Here is a 26295-nt window from a genome sequence, read left to right as displayed (position 1 = left end):
GCTCTGCCATCTGCTCCCACTGAAAATAGTCTAGAGCCATCCTCTTTGGAACCCCCTTTCAGGTAGTTGAAAGCAGCTATCAAAACCCCCCTCATTCTTCTCTTCTGCAGACTAAACGATCCCAGTTCCCTCAGCCTCTCCTCATAAGTCATGTGCCCCAGCCCCCTAATCATTTTTGTTGCCCTCCGCTGGACTCTTTCCAATTTTTCCACATCCTCCTTGTCTCTTGTGATTGTCTCGCTGTTCTCTACTAGTAGAGGGCAAGGCCTGGCAGGCTGGATTATGCATGTATTTTGGGAGGAGAAAATCCTAGATTCCATCCCACCCTTTCATCATGTGCATTTTTAATTTCTGCACAGATGTCTCTGCTAAGCACCTGCTCTGGGATTTCTTGCGGCTGTCCTCAGGACAATTGTTCATGGCACACCCTTGCCATTACCATACCAGTTTGATTGCTGCCCAGGTTAGTCCTAGCCAAACACTGGCACCTTTCAGCAGCTGTTTGGGGGTGTCATAAACAGAGTGTTAAGGGTTAATGTCTCTTATACCTGTAAAGGGTTACAAACAGGAAACTGGACACCTGACCAGAAGACCAATCAGAAAACAAGATACTTTTAAATTCGGGTGGAGGGAAGTTTGGGTGTGAGTTCTTTGTTCTTTGGTCTTCTCTCGGAGGGTCTGAGAGAGACCAGACATTACTATAGGCTCTCTAAGTCTCTTTTCAAGTAGTGAGTAAAAAACAGGCGGTTTAGGTTCTTTTTTTAATTGTTTTACTCTATTTGCAATTGTGGATCTGACTGGTTAATTTTTATATGTGTAGTTGCTGGGAATATTTTGATTTGTATTGGTACTGGGGGGAAAGTCTCTTTCTGGTTTCTGTAAGCTATAGGACCCTGTATATTGACATCTTGAAGTTACAGAGATAATTCTTTACTTTTTCCTTTCTTTTATTAAAAGATTTCTTTTTAGAGAACCTGATTAATTGTTTTTTTCTCTGTTTCCCTTGTTTTATCCCAAGGGATTGGGATAACTCACCAGGACGGGTGGGGAGACGGGAGGGGGAGAGAGAAAATCTCTCTCTGGTTTCCTTGAATCTGTTAGCCTCTTTGTGGAAGGGAAGGGAGATGCTTCTCTGTATGGTGATTTAAGAGGTTAGATCTGTATCTCAGGAGAGCCCAGGGAGGGAAGCTCTGAGAGGGGGAAGGTGGGGGAATGTTTATTTCTCCTTGTTTTAAGAACCCAAGGGGTCTGGGTTCTTGGGGTCCCCAGGGAAGGTTGGGGAGGTCAGAGTGCCCCAAAACACTATATTTTTGGGTGGTGGCAGTCTTTCAGATCTAAGCTGGTAATTAAGCTTAGGGAAATTCATGCTAGTATCTCATTTTCTGAACTCTAAGGTTCAGATCTGAGAAAGAATGCTATGACAGGGGGCCACTGTGAAGTTGCTAGTTGGCTCTCAGTCCAGGCCAGTGCCCACAGTAAAGAAAACCACCACTGTAATCATGTTGATTTCTCTCTTTGTTGCCAGAGAGGCCGAGGGCTCATTGGGTCATGGAGATCACACGCCTCTCCTTACAAGTAGACCTTCCAGGGTGAACAGAGAGCAAGTGTGAAAAGCCAGAATGGGGGTGGGGAGTAATAAGACAAAGCCCCAAATATCATGAGTATCTCTATAAAATAGGGACATCCGGTCATCCTAGGCTTGCGGCACACTGGCATTACTTCTACCTGGGCTATGCTGGTTCTGTGCCTGCAGACCTCTTGAGTCTCCAAGGATCTTAGCATTAATACACACAGAAGAAAGTAAAGACTCCTGATGCTGGATTTGGAATGTGCTCTTCCTGTGAGCCAGGAGTTCAGTCCTTTGGGATGTCATGCTCCATGTTACATTCCCTTTAAATATCAGGCTTGGCTGCAGTAACAGAAATGACATGTTTTAAAAAGCCTTTATTCACAAGCAAACATCTCCCAGAATGGGGGCGTTGTTTGCTTGCACTTTTAGCTGGAAAGTAATCAGTTCACCCAGAAAAATGCTGCTTCTCTGGAGAATATCTGCTTGTAGTTCTTTTTTTCTCCTTATTTATAAGTATTCAATACTTAAAAGGACCCAGCAAAGGTATTTTTCATATTTTTTTAATCATTGTTTTCTCCTTGCTGTCTGTAATAACCCCTTTGAAGCTTGGAACTGAAAATCTATTTCCTGGTTGGAACTTGTTTTTCTCCATCATGCGGGCCAATTAAATTTGCAGAAAATACTGAATTGGGAGATGCTGCATGCCAGAGGGAGGATAGAGAAAATAACTGCAGAGGGGTTGAGAGAGGTTAGAAATGTGGACAGGAAAATAACAAAATGAAATTCAACCTGGAGTGTGTGTGTCGGGAGGAGAATGCACATCTAGTGGATTGGGTTCAATTGGACACTTTCTGCGGGACCCCGAGCAAATAATTTAATTGACCCACTAGGCTATTCTTCCACCCTTGCCTTGGCCATTTTCACCAGAGATGAGAGGTGGGTTTCTTTCACTCAGGTTAAAACCAACCTGTCATCTTACCTAATGACCCCTTTTTTGCAGCATCAAAAAGGTGTTTTCATTGGTAAGTATGGAGGTGAGGCATACATTTACACAGGACCTAACCCAAAGCCCACTAAAATCAATTTCTGTTTGTTAGACTCTCCATCAGCCTCATTGTCTCTTACCAAAAAGGCAAAATTTGTGTGCGGTTTTATGAAATTTTCTTGGGAACTTGGAAAACATCATGGAAATGACTGTGAATTGGGAGGGAAATGTGAAAACTAATGCTAAATTAATCACTGCTCCCAAAATGTGTGAACATTAGCTGGTATCACGTTTTGCATCATGACACAGAAATACATTCTGTTCATTTAGCTCTGCCCATGTTTCCACCTTCCAGATACAGCCTGTTTTTCAGAGATTGTCCATATCCTTCCATGCCCAGTCCTGCTCCTGAATGGCATATTATTAGTAACAGATGATCTATGAAAAATCTAGAGTTCAGGTCTGCTTCAGAGACTTGTTCAAAACCTCTGGGTCTGCAAACCCAGAATCCCGGTGTGTAAAAAGTTGGTCAAATTGTTTTGAACTTCCTAAAAAATTACAGTCACACTTTCTCTTAAGGTTCCATATGTAAATAGTTTATAAATTATTAGTATGTATTAATAAATGGTTAGCTGCTATAGATTATTAACAGATCATTTGTACCCATGGCACATAGCCACCTGTACCACCTTCTACTGACGTGCTCATAGTCATCTCTGACACAGACTAGTCATGCCTGTAACATGCTTATAACACCTATCAGTGATTTATTCACCTTTTATTAACTATTATAAATGATAAATCATAACAAAGTGTGACTGAAATGAAGCCTTATATGGAACTATACCTGCATGTGCCTCATCTGATTTTTGATCACTTGTTCCCTCTTCAGAAATATTTTGGCTGAGGGCAAATTCTTTCCCCCTTATCCCTCAAGTGCTGCTGCTGGTTACATCCTCCAGAGCAGAAGAGGGAACCAATCTGTAACTTCAGGTCTTTCCTTTCCCTTACCTACCTAATCTGGGTCAGAAAAAGTTGTCTCCCTGCTTTTCTGCAAGACTCTCTCCTTCCATCATTCGTGCCAGCATCTCCTCTAACCTGTTAGTGAATGTCTGCAGCCTCAGCCGTCTCCCTTGGGAGTCTATTCCACTGTCACAATTGCTCTTGCGGTTAAGAACTTCTGCCTAATATCTAGCCAGCTTCAGTATTTCCTCTCTTGGCATCAGGCCAATACTCCTTGTCTTACCATCTTCTGAGATTATGGACCATTTTCTCTTTTTGTTTATAGTTTTACGTTGAAGGCATTTATAGATTGTGATTGTGTTCCCCAGGGTCTCTTCTAGACTATATAAAATTACCTCTCTTAGTCTCTCCTCATATGCTTTAGCCTCTAATCTGTGTGCCATTTCGGCTGCTCGGTTTTCTACATCTTTCTGAAACTGAGCAATATTCCAGGTGCAGTAGCAACAGGGCTCTGTGCTCTTCAGAGGCACTCTTATCTCTCTAGTTTTATATGTGGATCAGACTCATGTAACCTCTCTCACCTCCATCAGTGCATTTTGGCCCTTACCCACATGAAACCCCACCACGAGATGGGGCTATGAGATAGGGCTTCTTGAATACCCTGATCAGGGCTGCCTAGAGGATTCAGGGGGCCTGGGACAAAGCAATTTTGGGGGCCCCTTCCATAAAAAAAGTTTCAATACTATAGAATGCTATATTCTCGTGAGGACCCCTGCAGGGCCCAGGGCAAATTGCCCCACTTGCCCCCACCCCCGGGCAGCCCTGACCCTGCTGAAATTTTCCATCTTGAATGGAATGGTGGCCATATTTTTGTAACAATTTCTGCCCTGCTGTAGCACTATCCAGAGTCTAGTCCAGACTGTCAGCCATACGATCCCTGGGAAATCACTCAACAGAGAGGCCCTGCATCATATCACACCCCAGCTTCTTGCTTTTCATGATGGAAATACATTGCTCACAGTCTTTGTGTCTCTTGAGTTCTCAGGATTTGGGATTTGGCTCTTAGTCTTGTAGCTTCAAAACTAGATATAAATAAACCATTATTCACGACAATGTAAAATAACCGTGTACATAGCCTCCTGCTGAACCTCCTTGTGCTGTGGGCTAGCTAGACAGCCAAGCTTAGCAAGGACAGACAGGCTCCAGTAACTGGATGGGGGAAGCTAGTCTAAAGTAACAGATTGGTGATTCAGTAGTGGATGTTTGGGGGCCCTAGCAGGATAGATGGGTTATGGGAGGGGCCATTTCTTGTGGTTTTTCTTCTCATCAGACTAAGATCCATACTTCTTGTGTGCACTAGAGACCCATTTTATTTTTCCCAGATGAGGGGTATGAACTCTGGTGTCCTGGACAAACTCCATCTTGAAGTATCATTTTCTGCCAGCCTCTGCTGTTTCTATTAGATATGCCTCTTGTCCTGTGTTTCTATTGCTGTTCAGGAGCAGCTTGGTTACACCCTAGAGCAGTCTGCATTTCAGTGGTAGATTATAAAATTACTCTATTAAAGTGTGGTCCAGCTGGTGCCTGTGGGTTGGCGCCAAGCTGTGAGATGATTCTATTTGGCCCCTGAACGCTATACATTGGAGATCACGCTGTATGGAAGATGCCATTTTGTAGAGCACATATATCTGTATGTGGCCTGCAGAGATGCCCCAAAGGTAGTGTAACATTGACAGTCTCCAGTCATCGGTGGGTGGGATCAAGCCTGGGGCCTCTGGAGCGTAGTGCATGAGCCTCTACTGCATAAGCTAAAAGCCACATGGCTGTTAGCTAAGGCTGTAGCAGGCTCATTAGTCTCTCTCTAAGTCAGGGGTTCTCAAACTAGGGGTCGGGACCCCTCAGGGGGTTGCGAGGTTATTTCATGGGGAGTCGCGAGCTGTCAGCCTTCACCCTAAACCCAGCTTTTCCGCCAGTATTTATAATGCTGTTAAATGTATTAAAAAGTGTTTTTAATTCATAAGGGGGGTTTCACTCAGAGACTTGTTATGTCAAAGGGGTCACCGGTTAAACAGTTTGAGAGCCACTGCTCTAAGTGGTCTTAGTGCCACTGGATAGGACAGAGCACCACACCCAGGAGGTGTGTGGATTACACTAGCATAGTGCCCAGAGCACTGCCAAAGGTTGAACCACCGGGGAGTCACGTGAACTGTCCGAGCCCACAACCTGCAAGCCTTGGCATTCGAGCAATGGGCTGGAGCAGAATCTGCACCATTTTAGAAGGTTGCCTGTCTGCCTGAGAAGATAGTGTGTAGTTTTATGATCCTGTTGGATTCTTAGCTAGCAGCAGCACTTCCTAACACCTCTCATCATGTCTGGAGCTGCGAGGCTGGGTCTCTTCCTTTGTCATGTGGAGCTCACCAAATTCGTTCACACCTCACACATGCAGACCCCTCCAATATGCAGATATCTGCCTGGTTCCGAAGCACCCAGCTTTAGTCAACTTTATCCATTTAGCTCCCATATCCCATTGCAAATTAAGTCTTATGACTTCATTTACCCAGTGCCCAGTCTGCACCTGTTAAATCAGGATAATATTTCACTCCCTCACAGAGGTGACATCAGAACGTAAGAATGGCCATACTGGGTCAGACCAATGGTCCATCTAGCAGAGTATCTTGTCTTCTGACAGTGGCCAACACCAGGTGCTTCAGAGAGAATGAACAGAACTGGTAGTCGAGTGATCAGTCTCCTATCACCCATTCCCAGCTTCTGGCAAACAAAGGCTGGGGATACTTCAGAGCATGGTTTTGCATCCCTGCCCATCCAGGCTAATAGCCATTCATGGACCTATTCTCAAGGAACTTCTCTAGTTCTTTTTTGAACCCAGTTATACTCTTGGCCTTCACAACATCCTCTGGCAAAGAGTTCCACAAGTTGACTATGTGTGGTGTGAAAAAAACACTTCCTTTTGTTTGTTTTAAACCTGCTGACTATTAATTTTTATTTGGTGACCCCTAATTCTTGTGTTATGAGGAGTAAATAACACTTGCTTATTTACTTTCACCACACCAGTCATAATTGTATAGATCTCTATCATAGCCCCTTTTATTCATCTCTTTTCCAAGCTGAAAAGTCCAAATCTTATTTATCTCTCCTCATACGGAAGCCGTTCCATACCTCTGATCATTTTTTGCCCTTTTCTCTACTTTTTCTAATTCCACTATAGCTTTCTTTTTTTATTTTTTTTTTAAGATGGGGCAGCCACATCTGCACACAATATTCAAGAGATGGGCGTACCATGGATTTATATAGAGGCAATCTGATATTTTCTATCTTATCTATCCCTTTCCTAATGATTCCCAACATTCTGTTCACTTTTTTGACTGCCGCTGCACGTTGAGCAGATGTTTTCAGAGAACTGTCCACAATGACTCCGAGATCTTTCTTAAGTGCTAATTTAGACCCCGTCATTTTATGTGTGTAGTTAGGATTAAGTTTTCCAGTGGGCATTACTTTGCATTAATCATCATTGAATTTTATCCGGTTAAAAATCCATTAATGGTTGCGAGCTGGTCTGGTGATGAGGGCCCTAAAGGTACCTGAATAGAACAGAAATATTTAAGGCAAAACTACAAAATATTTCTAGTTTGGCAATAGTGGTATTGTGGGTGGTGGGTGGGTGTGGGTGATTTCTGCTGTGGTGAGGATTTGGGGTTTTTGAACAACAGGATAAATGGTGGGGAAATGAGGCCTTATGTCAACTGAATACAGAGAGCTACACAAAGCCTTGGTGAATTACAATCAGAGAAGACATCACAAATATATACCAGTCTCTCCTGGAGCAGTTGCTGGAGGAAGAAAAGCCCTCATAAGACAGCTGCAGTGGGAGTGCCAGCAGATGTTCTCCTTTATGGACAATGATGAACCAGTAATTATAGCAAGAAAGAGACAGCATCCAGCAGACAAGTGAAGAGTTATTCTGACAGCTCCACAAGGGACACTGCTAAGCATGCAGAAGAGTTACAAGTAGTAGAGTTGTATTGGTGACACAAGGAGCCCAAAATGAATGTGAGGGCAGAAGATCAGAGTTGGAAAACCTCACTTTTGTTCAGGCAAGTGTCCTATAGATCAGATTCTTATTTGAATTTGTCTGGACTTGCTTGGTCTCAAGAACCACCACGCGCGTGAGAATTCCTATGTCTCCTGTTTACATCTGGGTCAGAAATGCTCTCTGTGAATAAGGTCTCGTGTAGCTTCAGGACCACACCAGGAAATGAGTAAGCAACATGAAATGCATGCACAGATCTGGCGTAACAGAGTTGGGGAGGATGTGCCAACAAAGGTCAGCCTCAGAGGAGTCCAAGAACATTTATGCCAGGGAAGAGGGCACTTAAAGAGATGATAACCTTATCGTTGTACGTGTTTTGGAGGAAGGAAAAGAATGTGAGTCAGCGAGAACTGGGGTATGGGTGGTGACTAACGCCTCAGTCCCGCAAGCCAATCCAGATAGGCAGTCCACTAGGGACTGTTGCTATTGATTTTACGTGAAAGGTGCTCAGACGCTGCGGTGATAGGCAGCAGTATAAAAGTGAGTGATCGATAGATAGATAGATTCCTCAGCCACACTGACCCCTCTGAGGCTCTGCATGGGTAAGGGTCCCCACACACAGATCAATGGGGGGTGGAGGAACTTTGGCTAAGAGGAAAACCAGTTTGGGACATGTGACATCTCTTTCTAGGACCCTGCGCTGTATGGTGGTCCTTCAGCTGTGGCCTACTGAAAGGACTTCTTCAGCCATACCCCAGAAGTGTCAGTATCCTGTAACTCAAGCTTGTTGCCCTCCTTGTTGTATTTATAGCAGGGGAGTCTACGGTGTGTCCATCTTTAAATGCCATGCAACTTGTGGCTTTATGTCTGTTTTTCTACTCTACCAGTGCAATCTGATTTTAAGGCTTGGGACTTGGATAATGCAATGTGGGAGGAGGAGTGTCATTGGTTGGCACCTGAGGAAGTGGTCAGGCACAGAAGCAGGTAAGGGACTGAGTGCACAGTCTTGTGCAAGGTGGACTCTGAGCTCTCTCTTCCCATGCAGAGCTGTTCACAGTATTCGTGGGAAGACCTGGATACCAGAACTTCCATTGACTTCAGTGGGGCCAGGGTTTCACCTCAGATGCACTCATTTATGTCTCTGATTTCGTCTATGAAAACTGCTTGAACCTTCAAGTCACCATTAATCCCTTCTCGGCCAGAGCTAGATCTCAGTACACCTCCCCTCACTGACTGAGTCTGTTGGCACTTTCTTTACAGTGTAATTACAATGTAATAGTTAGTTGGACTCAAGGGTCCTTTCTTCCTAGGCTTGCAGACATGCATTTTAGGTGGGATGCAGCTTGGCAATGAACTTACATGCCTGCCAGTTACTTAGTCCTCATGAAATGCTTTCATCCAACTTAATAATGAAACATGGGACTTCCTGCACCATTAGGCACTCATCCCTCACAGCTTCTTAATTGCATGGAGAGGAATTAATTAAGCTAGGCTTGTCATTGTACGGCTTCCAGCTCCTCACTGTTACCCCCTTCCGCAGGTTGAAGGGAAGGTGGGGAGGAGGAGTATATAATGGAAGGAAAGCAGCATGAAAGTAGAAGAGGATAGCAGGATAGAAGGAGACTGTAGGGCATATTTGCAGAGGAGCTCAGCCCCCATCTGGCACCAAAATAAGTGGCAAATTTCCAAAAGAGCTGAGCCTGTTGGGTGGATTTCAGGGACCTGCCCCCAGCTTTAGCCATCAAAATGTGCTTCAGTGGAGACGAGGTCATGCAGCTTCCCCTTCCTCCCCCATCTCCTCCATCCCGAACCCCCAAACACACAGAAAATAGCCAGTATCCAAAGGAACAGCGACTCCTGAGAAGCAGCTGGAGAGACAGCCCTGCATAGAGATGTAGACACCCGGGGGGAGAGACTCAGGAAGGATGGAGTAACTGGCTGTTCTGAACATGTTGTAGAGGCCAAGGAGGATGAGGAGGCAAAAGAGACCCTTGGGGATGACTTTAGTGACCTTGGAAGAGCAGGCTCAGTGGAGTGGGCAAAGCAGAAGCTGTGGTTGCAGAGAATCCAGGAGAGGGGAAAGGCAGTCAGGGCCACACGAATGGATGGGGTGCTCCAGGAGTTTTGAAAAGAGATAGATGGGCAACAACTGGAGAGGTGAGAGGGAGGGAGGCCTGATCTGTGACTCCTCTGACACCCTAGCTGGTGTCCAGTGGGGGTGTAGTATTATGGTTAGCATAGGGGAATGGGAGTCAGGCCTTGTGGGCTCTAATCCCAGTGCTGGCAGTGACTTGATGTAGGATCTTTGGTAAGCCACTCGCTTGTCTTCTGCAGCTGCAGTTTCCCCAGCGGTAGAGTATTGAAGATAATAGTGACCTGTGCTAATTAATTAACAATTCTCCATCACGTTGAGATGTTGAGGGAGATGGTGAGCTCTAGCAAGGCGAAGAGCTGGTATTCTTCTTCCTTATCTAGCGAGGAGCTGATTTCATCCTAAAGAGATGAGGGGCTTTGCTTATTAGCACCCTAAACACAGCTGCAGAAATAAAAGCAAAGTCACTTGATTAATTAGTGAAGGAGGGAGTGGGGAAGTTGATTTGAAAACCTCCTAACCCAGCAGGGCAGAGAAACCTCAAGTGGCCAGTCAGCATCTGTTAGAGGCACGAAGATAAATGAGGTAAGAGAGCAAGTAAGTGCATACAAATAGGATCACATGTGTACTGCTAATAACTCTTTCAAAATGCTTGTGTCATCAGACAGTGTGTGAAACTTCCTAGGTCATCCATCTTGGTTCAATGAGGGTCACTTAACCAAGCACAGGTGGGCAGTGGACACTCCTACAGCAATTCTGCCAAAACATCTGCCATCCCCACCCAGTAAAAGCCCCCACAGGAGTGAAGGCCACGTGACCGCCCTCTCTGCTAAGCGGGCTGCCAGTGCATGATACACCCAATCCCAATGTGATGCTCGGGGATACGTCCATGTGAGCATGTGAATTCCACCTGGATGGCATGAATTCTGTACATTCATGCTCTTGTGGTTGTCTTTCACTGCCTCCTTGCATCATACATCTTCTGTTAAGGAGACAGGGTCAGGCCCCAGGATGTGTGGTCCTGGATGGGACAGACATTAACAGTTGAAGAATCTTGCCCCTTCAGGACAAGAGAAACTCCCTGGAAGGATATTAACTGGTAATGTCTCTTTTTGGCTCCACCTCTACCCCCCAAACTAAGCGGCTTGTGCAAATGACTGCAGCAGGGCTGGGGGATGAGGTCTGCCACTGGGACTCATGACCAGAACTGTGCTTATAAGCAAGAGGGAATCTGTGTGTGCTCGAGCAGAACTAGAAAACAAGACTGGGCAAGAGGAGAGGGTGCGCACAAGAGGCCAGGACTCTGGAAGACACTAAGATCCACAGGGCTTTCAGGAGGAGGGAAGAAACTGAGGCAGAGTCTCACATGCAGGTGTTTGTTATTTTTCCAGAGATCTGTATCTATCTTGTGCTTTCTCTGTGTGTAAAGTGTGTGCGTTTAGAGATTCCTTCCCAGAATGTGTGTTACTCGCCTATACTGTCACAAAGCTCCCAAAGAGGGAAACAGCAAATCAGAGGGTCCCCAGCTTCATTGGAACTCTGGAGCATGCCACAGCAGCTGGGGAGCCAGCACTGGTTTCAGAGCCTAAGGGGTCTCCACTGCCAGAAGGGGTGTCAGACAAAGGGTCTGCACCTGGAGGCCCACAGACAGGCCTAAAGTCTGCCCAGCCCCCGCAATCCAAGACCACCTAGGACCCAACACTTGAGACTGGTTCAGCAGCCTGGTGAGCATCCTGGAGGGGAGCTCCTCCAGGGCTGTAACACTCAGAAATTCATCTCAGGTTCTCGCTTCATTCCCACTCAGGCTGGGCCGTGCAAGGTGCTCAGACCCTGCGGCTCTCACTGACTTCCACTGGAGCTGTGGGCACTGCCATGAGAAGTCGAGGGGGGCTCTGCCTGAGAAAAGACGTCAGGGTTTGGCCTCTTGTGAGTATTCAGAAGGAGCATTGCTGCAACTTGGCCGCACGCCCCCTGTCAGTCCATAGAGAGAAACCGCAGCTCCCACAGAGCACCAGGGGGAAGGCTGAGGGGGGTGGGGGCTGTCTGAGCCACCTGGCCATGGCAGCGATGTGGTCTGGAATATCGGGGATGCTCCTAGTGCGGTTCTCCATCCATCCACCCTCAACTTGCTGTACGATCTGTTGATGTTACGATGTCGCTGTCTGGGTCTGAGCCGTGGGGACAGGGAGATACAGATGCTGAGGAAGCAATGACAACAATCCCCAAGAGAAGCACTCGAATGGAGTGGTGGTGGGACAGCAGAGAGGCACATCCTGCTGCGCGCACACACACACACACTTGTCTAACAAATCTAATTGGTGCCTCTATGCCATAGTGCTGGGTGCCTTTAAAAACTTTGCTATCTTAAATTAACTTTGGGGACAGAAAGGTTCAGCTAACACAGCATAGGTTCAGCTAACAGAGGCATGAACCTTACAGGCTGACTTTGCAGGAGCCAGTGGTACAGATGGTCCAATCCCCCAGAGATTGGTTAGCAGCTTCCTCCTCTGCTGACTCTTCAGTGTTTGCAAATTTGAAGCCGTTTGCATCCAAGTGAAAGGTGTTTTTCTCACTGCAAAACTTCCCCGGAGGAGTCTGCCCCAATAAAAGAGCACCAAGATGTTTGCTGGGATGCAGAGCAATGGTTTCAATCAGCACGCGTGGCAGGCAGTAATGCGTGGGCTTCACAGTAGTATAGGACAGCAGACGATGGACTGGGATGCGTTCCTTTTGGCAAGGAATGAAGGGTCAGTGTGGTGCTGATGAAAGCTTGAGATTAATGGCTCTTCCTGGAAGCAGGCGCAGTTCTGAACAAGTTTCCTACCTGTCCCCCAGATCTGCCAAGATACCTCAATCCTGGCCTGGATTCCCCCCTGCTGTTCCTGTCCTGCACCCCCTCAACCCTGATCTGCAGCCTCCTTGTTATGGTCATTCCCTTTAAGCAGAAGTGATCGCTTGTGCTGCAGCTTTATGATACAGAAAAATGTCTTGTTAAGGACAAGGATGAAATCCTCAAATTCATGATCCCAGTGATGACATCATCAGGGCTTGAGCCCAGGTCCCCAAAGCAAGGCTGATGTTTTAACATCTGCACTACTCAACCCTTAGGGTGCCTTACATGCTGAGTATGGTCATGTCCAAACACAGGATGTTCTTCTGCAAAAGGGCATTCTGTATTGCAAGAGTGAGACACAAGCAGCAAGCAACCAACAGCTCAGGTCTTCAGTCACTAGCCACTGAGCTGGATTTTTCTCCCGACCCACCAGTCTACATCCTTGCTCAGACATGTCCATCTTAGGACTCGGTGCACCGCGCTGGTTTGAAACCAGGGCAAATCGCAGTGGTGCAAATCCTCCTTTGCACCATTGCAGCACATTTATGTTGGAGGGGGAGAGGAGTTGTAACCATGTTGGTGCTAAAACCCTCACTGCAGACAGGCCCTCAGCTCCATAGCTGAAAATGCAGGGGAGCCCCGTGAACCCAGAGAGAGGAGGGAGGTGCGGGCTGGCTACTCCTGCCTGTGGGAATTGCTTTGAGAACAGGCAGAGGCCAGGGCTATTGTCCTCTGATGCAGCCTGCAGTCCTGGTAACAGACACAGACTCAGCTGAGGATGCGAACTCCTGAACGTCTGTGTTGGACTCGGACTGTTCTGTGCCTGGGAGGAGGGGTTCTCCGTTAGCTGTATCCTTTGCTGCTGGGTTTCCATTGCACCTGTTGGCAGCCCAGTATCACTGGCAGAAACATAGGGGCTGTGGTACTCAATGGCGTGGCTGGTGTGCAAAGGCTTAGTGGCAGCCAGGCGGTTAAACTCCTCGTGGGCCCCCACTGGTATTACAGGTGTGGTACCCAAATGCAGTCTGGCTTTGTCAATAGCAGAGCAATCCCTAGACGGTTGTAGTCAGTCGGAGTCTTTCCACGCACTTCAGTGGGTTTTGGCTTAGGCCTTGAATGAGCTGCCCTTTGGACAGTCAGATGCAGATTGTGTCTGTCGCTGCTATTGGCTTTCACATGCTATACAGGTTTATCCAGAGCAGTAACTGCATGAGACACTGCCAGGGAAATCCCAGGACAAGAGTTGGTGTCTCAGCAGGGAATGGAGGTTGGGATCGCTTACCCTTCTCTGTCAGTCCAGATTCAATACCCCAGCCTGGTGCTAGGGTACAATGGGGCCTCGGAGTTGCCTCCTCCCAGATGTAAAATACAATTAGGCTTGGCAGAATTCCATTTTCATAGTTTATCATTTTGATGGATAATGTCAATGTTTACCTTTAAGCATCTTTCTTCATTTCTGTCCATTTAAATGTTCATAGCTGTGGAGAATTATGAGAAGTCAGATGATAGAGGGGTCAGACTAATTATTTAACGACATTAGACGTTGAGATTCAAAAAGTTAAATCTCTATGGCCATTAAAACACAACTGTCAGTGTCACAAGTGAAAACATGCAAAGTAAATATCCTTAAATCCAACTCAAATAGGTTCTCACACAGCATATTTCTTACTTTGCCCTTCTGTACATTTCGATTGTTTTCTATGGAAATATTTCTCCGTCGGTCTGGGTGCATGCAGTGGACAATAGGTTCACCAACATTTACTGATAAAAGGTTGAATCCTTCAAGCCTAAATACAACCAGTGTCCTGACCACTTGTGCGCATTCAAGATTCTGTAGACCTTTATGTGTGTTAACCCTGATATCCTGACCCAGGAAATTAGAATCCCCGTTCCATCCCTGGTGTCATTCCTCTGGCTTTCAGTACAGAAAGCATGGCCTATTCTGCTACCTAAAATCCCTCCATATCGAATTCTTCACACCTTCCTCTCCTAAATTGTTGCATAATGCAACAGCTGCTGCAGTCTTTGGGACAGTTGAATGTAGGTGTTGAGAGAAGCATGCTCTTGTACTGGCTTTGGAGATCTTGTGACATGAAAAATGGCCTATAAAGGTCAGCCCTTCTTATTTATCAGAAGACGTGACTGGAGGTAGAGGAACTGATACTTTATCTGTGAGGTTTTTCATTGTTGTTTGCAGTGTTGTTGTAGCCATGTTGGTCTCTAATATGAGAGACAAGGTGGGTGAAGTAAGGTCTTTTATTGGGCCAGCTTCTGTTGGTGCAAGAGACACGCTTACTAGCTATACAGAGCTCAGGAGATGTGAGAGAGAGCTCTGTGCAGCTCCAAAGCTTGTCTCTCTCCCCAACAGACGTTGCTCCAATAAAAGATCTCTGACCTCACCCCCTTGTCTCTCTATGAGATCTGCCAGAATAAGACAGCTCTGCTATTTTTTATTCTGCAGATGGGCAAAAAAAGGTCACGTTATAAAGGAAGCATCGGGTGACTCCTATGAGACCATTGTGGACCACACCTTCTTCTTTGAGCCAGTATCCTGTGAGGTGACCAATGCTTTGGGCAGTACCAACATCAGCAGGACGGTGGATGTCTACTGTAAGTTCTTCTCTGCTTCTGCATAGACTCATAGAATATCAGGGTTGGAAGGGACCTCAGGAGGTCATCTAATCCAACCCCCTTCTCAAAGCAAGACCAGTCCCCAAACAGATTTTTGCCCCAGATCCCTAAACGGCCCCCTCAAGGATTGAATTTACAACCCTGGGTTTAGCAGGCCAATGCTCAAACCACTGACCTATCCCTCCCTCTCAGGAACATAGACTATCCCCAAAGGAACAGCTTAAAATCAGCTCCAAAGTGCACCCCCACATTGGTTAATTTTGCAACCAGTTCTGGGACTTTCAAAGTTGCCTAAAAATAATGGGAATTGGAAATCCCAATCCGCTAGATGGCCTTGGTAATCACAGCCTGAGTCAGAGAAAACGAGGCTTCCTTGGTGACTTAGCTATTAAGGGTTTTGTTAACACCGTGCTGGATTGTTGACTGTGAAGATTATTGTCTTACCTCTAACTTAATGAACCCAGTGGCTACTGTTACATGGGGTACAGGCAGAGGCCTCTTTTCCTGGGGCTGTAGAACCAGGTTTCTAGTCTTGACTCTCCTGGCTTGTCAAAGAGATGTATTTATTAATCATGCTGGTTGGCTGGTGCCCATGTAGGCAACGCAATACAACACTGGGTTACCTAGGGAGGTGGTGGAATCTCCTTCCTTAGAGATTTTTAAGGCCCGGCTTGACAAAGCGCTGGCTGGGATGATTTAGTTGGGGTTGGTCCTGCTTTGAGCAGGGGGTTGGACTAGATGACCTCTTGAGGTCCCTTCCAACCCTGATATTCTATGATCCTATGATAGCCAACTTTGCATGATCTGCTGATGCACCTTTTGGTACAGGGAGCATAGCGGAGGGTAGGGGGTATGGCTAGAATGGATTGTGCTCCTGCAATCCTGGACCAGTTGAACAGCCTCTAGGGACTGTTCTTGCAGCAAGTTACAGCAGCTGCTCATCACTGTCAAGATCAGGGGAGGGAAGGTGGTAGAAATCCACCTATACCCGTCGTCCTCTAAAGGTGCACCGAGCGGAGTTCAGGCACAGCTGAGCAGCTAACCTGTACAATGCAGAGCTGGATTAAAACTCATTGTGAACTTGAGCAAATCATGGGAAGAAAATCCAAGGGAAAAAGAAATTCAGGAGAGTTCCTCGAGGGGACTGTGTTCAAGGCACAGTGGAAAACTATGCCAGTGCAAAAGAACAATAGGAAGAATAGGAAGGGACCAATATGGCTGCATCAGGAGCTCTTTAGTGGGCTGATAATGAGAAAGGAATCCAACAAAAAGTTGAAGCATGGACAAATTTGCTAATGCCCAATACAAAAGAATAGCATGAGCACGTGGGGACAAAATCAGAAGGGCTAAGGCACAAAATGAGTTACACCTAGCAAGGGACATGAAAGGCAATAAGAAGAGGTTCTTTAAATATAATGGGAGCAAATGAAAGATAAAGACTACTTAGCAGGGAAGCTAATTACTTAGCTAATAACTGGTGACATGAAAAAGGCTGAGGTATTTAATGCCTGTTTTGTTTGAGTCTTCACTAAAAGAGTTAATGGTGATCAGATATTCAACACAATGTTAACAAGGGGGAAAGGAACGCAAGCCAAAATAAGGAAAGAACAGGTAAAAATATTTAGAGATGTTAGATGTATCCAAGTCATGAGGGCCTGGCGAAATTCATCCTAGGGTACCTAAAGAACTAGTTGAAGCAATCTTGGAACCGTTAGCAATTATCTTTGAGAACTCATGGAGGATGCATGATGTCCCAGGAGACTGAAGAAGAGCAGATGTAGTACCTATCTTTCAGAAGGGGAACAAATCGGACTCGGAGAATTGTAGCCCAATCAGCTTAACTTTGATACCTGGAAAACTACTTAGGCCATGTCTGCACTGTCACTCATATTGACAAAACCTACATTGCTCAGGGGGGTGAAAAACAAACCCCTGAGCAACATGGGTTTCGCTGGCATGAGTAGTAGTGTGCACAGTGCAATGTCAGTGGGAATGCTTCTCTTTGGGGATGGTTTAATCATGTTGATGGGCGAGCTCTCTCCCATTGGCACAGAGCAGCTACACGAGAGATCTGGCAGCGGCGCAGCTGCATCAGTACAGCTGTGCCGCTTAAGGTCTCTAACGTAGACATAGCCTAAGAAAAACTACTAACCATCAGTTTGTAATCACCTTGAGGGGTTTATAAGGAATAGCCAGCATGAATTTGTCAAGATCAAATCATGCCAAACTAACCTAACTTCATTCTTTGACAGGGTTGTTGGCCTAGTGAATAGCAGGGAAGCTGTAGACATGATATAACTTCATTGTAGTAAAACTTCTGATACAGTACCACATGGTATTCTCATAAGCAAACTAGAGAAATGTGGTCTACTTGAAATTACAATAATGTGGATACAAAACTGGTGGAAAGATTTTCCTCAAAGAATAGTTATGCTGTCAAACTGGCAGTATGAATCTAGTGAGGTCCCACAGGGATCAGTCTTGGGTCTGGTGCTATTCAATATTTTCATAAATGACTTGGCTAATGGAGTGGAGAGTATGTTTATAAAATTTGCAGATGACGCCAAGCTGGGAGAAGGTGCAAGCACTTTGGAGAACAGGATTAGAATTCAAAACGACCCTGACAAATTGGAGAATTGGTCTGAAATTAACAAGATGAAATTCAATAGACAGGAAACCCCACCCCAAAGTGCATCACTTAGGAAGGAAAAATCAAATGCAAACAAACAAACAAATCAAATGCAAACAAACAAAATGAGGAATAATTAGCTAGGAGGTCGTACTGCTTGAAAAGATCCGGGGGTTACAGTGGATCATAAATTGAATATCAGTCAGCAATGTGGTACGGTTGCAAAAAAGGCTAATATAATTCTGGGGTGTGCTAGCAGGAATGTCATATGTAAGACGCGGGAGGCAATTGTCATCCTCTGCTCAGCACTGGTGAGGCCTCAGCTGGAATATTGGGTCCAGTTCTGGGAGCCACACTTTTAAGTAAGATGTGGATAAATTGGAGAAAGTCCAGAAGAGAGCAAGAAAAATGATCAAAGGTTTTGAAAACCTGACCTAGGGGGAAAGGTTAAGAAATCTGGGCATGTTTAGTCAGAAGAAAAGATAACTGAGGGGGGACTTGATAACAGTCTTCAGCTATGTGAAGGGCTGTTATAAAGAGGACAGTGATCAATAGTTCTTCAGGTCTGCTGAAGGTAGGAAAAGAAGTAAGGGGCAGCAAGGGAGATTTGGGGTTAGAAACGAGGGAAAACTTCATATATATATATATATATATAAATAAATAACTGTAGTTAAGCTCCAGGACAGGCTTCCAAGGGAGGTTGTGAAGTCCTCATCATTGGAGATGTTTAAGAACAGGTTGCACATGCCAGTCTAGGTTTACTTGGTCCTGCTTTTGCACAGGGGGCTGGACCTGGGGACCTCCTGAGATTCTTTACAGCCCTACATTTCCATGAGTCTGTGAAAACAGAGCATGCTTCAAGGAGGGGGGAGATGATGGGAGCTCAGGGGCCTGCATCATCCTGAGAGCCCTTTTGGCCCAGGAGCTTCTGATTGGTTGAACCTTTAGCCCGTCACTGATCAGGCTGGGGATAGTGCTGGCCGGTGGATCTGTCTCTATTTCTCCACACAGTCACCTTCTCTGCTTGTCTCCTATGCACAGTTGGTCCCAGGATGGCAACAGAACCGCAGTCCCTCCTTGTCGACCTGGGGTCAGATGCAGTGTTCAGCTGCGCTTGGACTGGGAACCCATCACTGACCATCGTCTGGATGAAGCGGGGCTCAGGCGTGGTAAGAATCTCAGTCATCTGCACTACATTCTGAATCGGGGATGAGCCCTGGAGGGCCATGTTAGGCGAATGGACATGTCGTTGGACTGGGATTCGGGAGAACTGGGTTCTGTGCCAGTCTCTGCCACCAACCTAATGCGTGACCTTGGGCAAATCACATCCCTTCTGAGAATCTATTTCGTCATAACCTCTTTGGGGGATGGACTGTCTCTTGCCAAGTGTAGGAGCTCCAGTGGAGATTGGTGCTTACTGTAAAACAAATGATAAACCACAATTCCGCAGGGAGGAGCACCAAAATCAGGAAGAGTTATGGGAACTCAGCACCTGGAATAGCTTAGTTATGGCCCGGTTCCACAAGTTGTTCTCATTGACCTCAATGAGCGTGCAGGGTTCACAGGGTCAAACCGTCTTCTGGCTCCTGTATAACCGCCCTGAACCTCTGAAGAGTCCGTGAGACCCTGCTGTCTGTAGCTATGTAAGGAATTATCCCTTTGTGAAACAGGTGTCGTAGGCAAACGTCCATCTCAGCTGTGGAACAGAGATTCACAAATATAGAACATCTGAAATATATACCAGTGGCATCCATGCTCAATTTTGAATCCATCCAACAAAAACCTCAACTTTTGCTGGCGAACTTCAACCAATTCCCAAAGTGGCACAAGTACTCTGCCGGTGTAGCTTTACCAGCACCACGCCTGTGTAGATGCAGTAGTATCTGTACTGATATATAAGCAGTCCTAGCAACATGCCCACAATGCAACTGTCCCTACAGCAGTCACTGCTTTAGTTGAATAATGGTGGTGAATTGGGGGCTACTCTATTCCATATAAGTTCTTATACTGTCCTCATCACCGGAGTATGTGAGCTCCAGGTGTGCATTAATATCTGTAACTTACGGTTCATTCTTTCTCTCATCACCTTCCCAGGGGGAGGATTGTGTGTGCCATAGGGTTTGTTATTTAGGTAGGGGGTTATTTACGTATTTGTTTGAATAGATATCCATGCTGCTCTCTGGACCTGTGAGAAAAGGCAGGTCAGAGAAGTGCACCTTGCCCTTGCAGTGAAGGGTGATGAGGTTTGTGGTAGTCCTTCGTTCCTGTGGGAGATCATGCCAGTCTCAGAACATCCCCCAAAAAAGCTCTGTCTCCTGCACAGACGAGTTTTACCTCTATTGTAGAAAGTTCCACTGTGACATGGGATTAGAATTGTTGACTACAGACTTCATGCTGGAGCTGTAGCCAATCTTAAATATACATTGGACCCAGGCCATTGAGCACCTTGAAGATAAGGACCAAGGCCCTGAACTTGACTCGATATTGGACCTCCTGATCCTGTTCTTGAGCTTCACCAATCCTTCACCAATCCTCTCCCAGGCCTTTTCTTGTGAGAGTGCATATGTGGGGTACATATGCATTCCTCTAGCCCACTTGGCTAAATTCCCGGCTATCTCCAATGCTCCTCCTGGTCCCGCTTCAATACTCCCTTGGCCACTGTCATCTCACCATGCTCAGAGTCACCTTTGGCTGCTTTCCGACGAGTTCTTGCAGAGCAGTGTGAAGAGTAGGATGCATGCACTGCAAAACATCAGCAAAGCAGGGTGTGAAGCACAGATTCTCTCTCACCATCTTCCAAGTGGTCCTGAAGATTCATCTGCTCAGTCCCTCCAGGGAAATCCCCATTTCCCCTCTGCCCTCCATCCTCCTGTCTCCAGCCTTTCATACGTCTATAAATCCTCCTTCTTGTGGGGGAGTAGCTAGTGCCATTTTAGGATTGGGGTAGATGGATTGGGATGTCCCTTTGCAGTAACTTGGGTCACTTTTGGACCATGACACCTTTCCCAGGTACAGAGTCCACAAGGGATGCTGCTCTCTTGCTTGTATACACAGTGCATTCTGTGCTCCCCTAACCTAGCTGGTCTAACTGGGTGGGGATTATATGGTTCCCAGACTGGAGTCATTAGATTACAAGAAACAGCTGTGAGCATAGGCCTATGAAGCCATGCTATAGAGTCCACACCACTCCAGCATCCAGACCTCACAGCTCCATTGGTTTATGTGCCCATCCCATCCCATCCCATAGCAACTAGGCTGCAGAAAAATCAATCCACTTTAAAGAAAAAAATGGGGAGAATCCCACAGCTTTAGCAGAAGACAAGGTTGTTGGTTTATATAACTGGCCCAATCAAGTCTGAGTGACCAGGGCAAGAAGCTGCAAGCGCTGGTTTCCATGGTGCACTCAGCACTTGCATGTTCTCTTGCCCACAGGAGATCTTCATAAAGTAGCCCTAATAGAAGCAGAATTGACTCACATTATAAGCGGCATCTGGGTTAAGCAGAGGCCAAAACTGCAGTTAACCTCTTGCTGGCAGGTAGCACTTTATAAATCATCTACGTGTTTAACATTGTGATCACTCCTTCCCAGGCCTGGAAAGGCACAGCAAAGCCTCTACGTGGCTGATGCTTCGAAGCTACAAACTAGTGCCTTAACCCTGGACTCTAGACAATGCAATAAATCCAGACCGGCTGATGGGGGAAATGATGGAGCCCATTGTGATGTGATGTAGTTCCCCAAAGTTGGGGATTGAAGCACTGGCTGTTTCTCTTGGTTGTGCTGTCCTAGGCGAGCGTGAAATCTCTAGGCCTTTAACAGTGGGGAGTCATATGGCCATCTGGCCACCTCCACACTCGAGTAGCTAGCGCAGTGGCTGTCTCTTTCTCTCTCTGGATTTCAGAAGGAGCCTCAGAGCAGTTGTAATTTAAGACTAAGAAATACCTTTTTCCCTCCTCCACCTCTTGTCCAGTGATTGCTGACTATAATACTTAGTCCTGCCATGAGTGCAGGGGACTGAGCCAGATGGCCTCCTGAGGTCCCTTCCAGTCCTATGATTCTATTACTCCCCTGCCGCGTCTGGCTTTCAAGCCCTGAAACCTCGTGTCAATGGGCAATAGCCATCACCTTCCTGCTGTGTGGCTCCATACAGGGAGCATCTTCCAGCCAGGGACACAGAGAAGTGGAGTGAACCACATGAACAAAGAAAATCCCTCTGCCTGCTCCTGGGTAACAGACCCTTGAGGGCAGTGGTGAGATTTCACAGACTGGTGTGGTGGCATTTGAGAAACAGCTCTTTCAATGGGAGGCTCTAGCTCAGCCAGGCCTATGGACTGCAGGCAGGAGCAGCTGAGTGAAATTCAGGCTGGTGATCAGGCTGGATGATCAGAATTGCCCTGTCTGGCCTCATACCCTATGAACCGCATTCACCTCGCAGCACTTATCTGAACACCTGCTACGAGGTGCTCCCAGGCCATCTCAGCTCTGCACAGCTCAGCTTTGCATACTCCATTTTCAGAGCTGTTTGCAGAGTTGCTGGAGTCACCCTTGCACACACCAATCAGCAAGCAGGGACCTGCCAACCTTGCTGGAGAAATGCTGGGAACCTCCGCACAAAAAAGACCTGGGAGCAGCCTGGGAATTTGCTAACCTCCATTGGCAGCTCAGCCTGCAAGTTAACTATGTTCCAAACAGGCTCTCACGCATTTCGGCTTCCAGAGGAACCATTCACATTCCCAACGTCGTCAGAGCTCTGTGCTTCCTCTTGCTCTGCGGGCATGCCAGTAAAACCTGAGCACCCACTGTTTGCCCAGCACTGCCCAGCACTCTACGCCGGGGATAACTGAAGAGCTGCAGGCTCACCCTGAATAGCTTCCAGTGTAGTCAACCCGAGTATTTGCAGAAGCCAGCAAGGATAGCTTCTCCTCTGGGAGGACAAGTCCTCGAAGGAGTGCTGAGTTCTCCGACTGCTGATCATGCTACAAACTCTCCAGACCCACCAACTCAGAGACACCACCCCCCTTCTGCAGTGAAATCCAAGCCCCATTGAAGTCAATGGAGGAATGGCCATTGATTGCATTGACTGCAGGATTTTCACCCCGAGTATTTAAGGGTGTACAAGATGTTCAGCTGCTTCAGTGTTATTTAAAACTGCTCGTTTGAGGATTCCTAGATAATTAACAGACACGCAAGGGCATCTTGAGTTGATTTCATTCACCCCTTTGTATCTTGGGAACAACTCACCGAGGGCTATAGTGGATTTGCCATCACTAGCAATTTTTACATTAGGATTGGATTTTTTTTTCCCTAAAAGATCTGTTCTTGTTCAAACAGGAAATATTCTGGCGCTGTTCTGTGGCCTGTGTTGTGCAGGAGGTCAGACTAGATGATCACAATGGTCCTTTCTGACCTTGGGATAGCTGAATTTCTCATAGTCAGGGATAGGAAGCTTTAAGATTAAGGGTCAAACACTGAAGTCCTGACTCCAGCCGAAGTCTTGCTTTGTCAGCTGGAGGTCTGAAAGTCAGGATCTGTCCCACTGTAAAAAGTTTAACATGCTGCATGAACACTAATCACGGCTGATCCAGACTAGGGAGGTTGTAGGGATTGTTATCCTTGCTTCGCAGCTGGGAAGGCTGATTCAGTGAAGCTAAAGAGGAAGCAGAAAGACATTAAAGCCACTTTTTCAAAGGTGATCACTGTCCCAGCTCAAATTATTATCGTTGTTAATCATGTTTATTAGAGCTGTGCCTAAGGGCCAGCCGAGGGCCCATTGGGTTAGGTGCTGCACACACACAGAGCAGTAGATGGCCCCTGTCCCCACCGAGCTTACGATCTAAATAGTCAAGACGGTGGGGGAAGGGGTAGCACACAGCTGCAGAGTGAGCAATGAGATGGCAGCAAACTGCATGCTAGTGCCACCATTTTTCCCCCAAGGTGCTGAGCGCTTGCATCTTCTGTGGACTTCAGCTGGCTTTGTGGGTTTGTGCTCGTGTCTCTGAAAATTAGTCCCAGAGAGGCTCGATCTGGGCACCTGGAAAGTGAGACTCCCAAAAGCAGAAGGGCTTCTTCTGGAAATGTGGCTGCATGCAGTTTGGCTCAGGTCAAACAGAGCCAGCAGTGCAGATGGGCATAGAAACAAGAGTGCTGAGTCCCATTCTCTGGTATGGCTGTCAAGAATATCCAGAGCAACTGGTAACAGCAAATTCGGGGAGGGATATTAAACCTCATCCTTCTGGGCTTCCGCAGATCTCTGACTAACAGAGACCAGGATGGGACTGTGAGCAGGGGGAGATTATCCCACATCTGCTACTGTGGGGTTCTTACGCCTTCCTCTGAAGCTTCCGCTGTTGGCTACTGTCAAAGACAGGACGCTTAACTAGATGACCTTTGGGTCTGATCCATGCTGGCAGTGCCTGTGTCCTATGACCCCTTACTGCTGCAGATGGAACACTGCATTTGCTAGTAAAACAGCCCTGAGAGCACACCCACAAGCCAGGGGCCAGTTACAGAGCAGGTATAAACCATCTTCAGTGATGTCAATGGGGTAACACTGATTTACACCAGACCAGCCCATAAAGACTGTGAGGTCGGCAGTCCTGGGCAATTAAAGACCCATCACATGACACTTCTCCACTCCATTGCCAGCAAGCTACCAGTGCACCAAAGGGAGAATGGCATGTGTATCTGCAGTGCATTCGTCACCAGGTGGACATGCGCACTAAGCATACGTTGGGGTGTTTATTCAGCCGGTAAGGACCACAACAAAGGCCGTTTTCTGGAAAGCCATGACAGGCTTGGAAGACTTGATGGCCTGAGTCACAGCTGAAAAACCCCAGTCAGTCAATAATCAGGCAGCGTTCTTATCTGAAGCTGATTTTATTATTATTTATCATTATTAGAACATAGAAAAAAAAAGTAGTAGTCTAAATGGGTAATGTAATTTTCCATGGGGGTGTACAGGTCATTTAGAGAACAAGCTATATGGAAGAAGCATCTATGTATCTATGCATGACCGTGCATGGCGAATATAAGCCTGTAAAGTAATAGTTTCAGGAAGTGATACACAATGGAAAAGTGGTTAGAACTAAAACCATTATATGGCCTTAATTAGAGCAAGTACTGCCACTCCTGCTATAAACAAAAGACCAGATTTTCAAAAGATCTCAGCTCCCACCTAGGTACCTGCATAATGGGCAGATTTTCAAAAACGCTTAGAACGCAACATGCATCAGCATGTGATTCTGCCCTAGATAAATACAGGTCTATCTGATCCTGTCTCGGGCAGGGGGGGTCTTTCTATTCTGGATTACACAGCACCTAGCCCATTTTTGGTGCCCAATATTAATAAATATTGTGGAGGCGCAGGTAAAAACTCTGTAGCTGAGGTTACACTGAGATTTGCAGTCATAGTGGAGTTTAAATCCTTTTGCTATCAATTTGCAACCCTTAGCTGCCAGGCTGAGGAAGACAGCAGTAAATCTGTTCCGTGCTTTAGGAGTCAGGAGAGTTAAAAACGGCTTAATCCAGCAGTTCATACGTGCAGTCTCCCCTTTTCTTTGGCTCCCCCTTGATAACGAATGGCAGGTGTGGAGCATTTCAAGGCCCACACAGCTCTAGACATCATCTCAGGCTGGTTTAAACTAATACAGACATTAACGTTATTTGTCAGAACTGCGTCCGTTTACTCCAAGGAGAGTTGACAGGTGATGCTTCTTCAGACGGGCAGCTGGCTCCTAGCACCTCCAGTGAACTATAGAACCAGAGCCTCAAGGCTTGCTCTGTATTGAGCCCCTCTGGTGGCCGGTTGGCCCAGTTCCCCACATCCCTGGATCCCCTGCCACAGTGACCCACCTGCCTCCTTGGCTATGACCACCAACCAGACCCTCGTGTCCACACGCAAATCCCCATTGATCCCAGCTTCCCCAGGACCATTAAGTTCAACAGAGTGAGTCCAATGGACCATCAAACTGGGGCTCCACTCCAGTGACGTTTCGGCCAGAGGCTATGTCTCTCTGCTTCCCAAGCAGCGGCACTTAAATCCTTCCTCTGTGGGCTGGTGGCGGAGGGGCATAAAGGAGGCTGGCAGGCCAAGCTGCCCAAAGAGCAGAGGTTTCAGCAGAGTTCCTAAGCTTCAGCAGGGCAGAGCCCATGCTGACGGCACTAACTTGGCCCACCAGACAAGGCTTCCTCTGGTGGGTCTTAGTGGGGAGCTCCGGCGTGGTGAACAACAGCAAGATCAGGAGCTGAGAGATCCGACACACCCGTGGGGCAGGGAAACTTTCATTGCTGCTGCCCGTGCTCTATTCTTTGTGTGGATGGAGGAGTCCAGAGCTGCCAGTCAAGCACCTTTTCCTGCAATCCTGACTCATGAGCATGAGGGTGACTATGGGAGAGCTGGGAAGGGGAGCATTTGCCCCCCAGCCTGCAGTCAGGGGGATGACAGTGTCTTTCTCCCCCCACACACACACACAAACTCTCAGCCTTATATGGGGCAGGAGAGGAGAGCAGCAGTTCCCAGCACCATCTTCCCCCACCCCACCTTACCC

The 26295-nt window shown here is 46.8% G+C and overlaps 1 protein-coding gene across 2 annotated transcripts in view; it reads left to right on the top strand.

Annotated features, from left to right (window-relative positions):
* The window catches only part of KIRREL3 (kirre like nephrin family adhesion molecule 3), a 737495-nt gene that overhangs the window by 626807 nt on the left and 84393 nt on the right, over nt 1-26295 (top strand). For both annotated transcript variants that reach the window (XM_050921587.1, XM_050921586.1), the window contains exons 8-9: nt 14953-15101; nt 18793-18920. In XM_050921587.1, coding sequence (XP_050777544.1) covers nt 14953-15101; nt 18793-18920 — 277 coding nt within the window. The remainder of the gene's footprint in view (nt 1-14952; nt 15102-18792; nt 18921-26295) is intronic.

This window comes from Gopherus flavomarginatus, chromosome 13 (assembly GCF_025201925.1).
Source record: "Gopherus flavomarginatus isolate rGopFla2 chromosome 13, rGopFla2.mat.asm, whole genome shotgun sequence".
NCBI lineage: Eukaryota > Metazoa > Chordata > Testudines > Testudinidae > Gopherus > Gopherus flavomarginatus.
The sequence above is the reverse complement of the archived record's forward strand: the minus strand, read 5'-3'. Positions and strand labels throughout refer to the sequence as shown.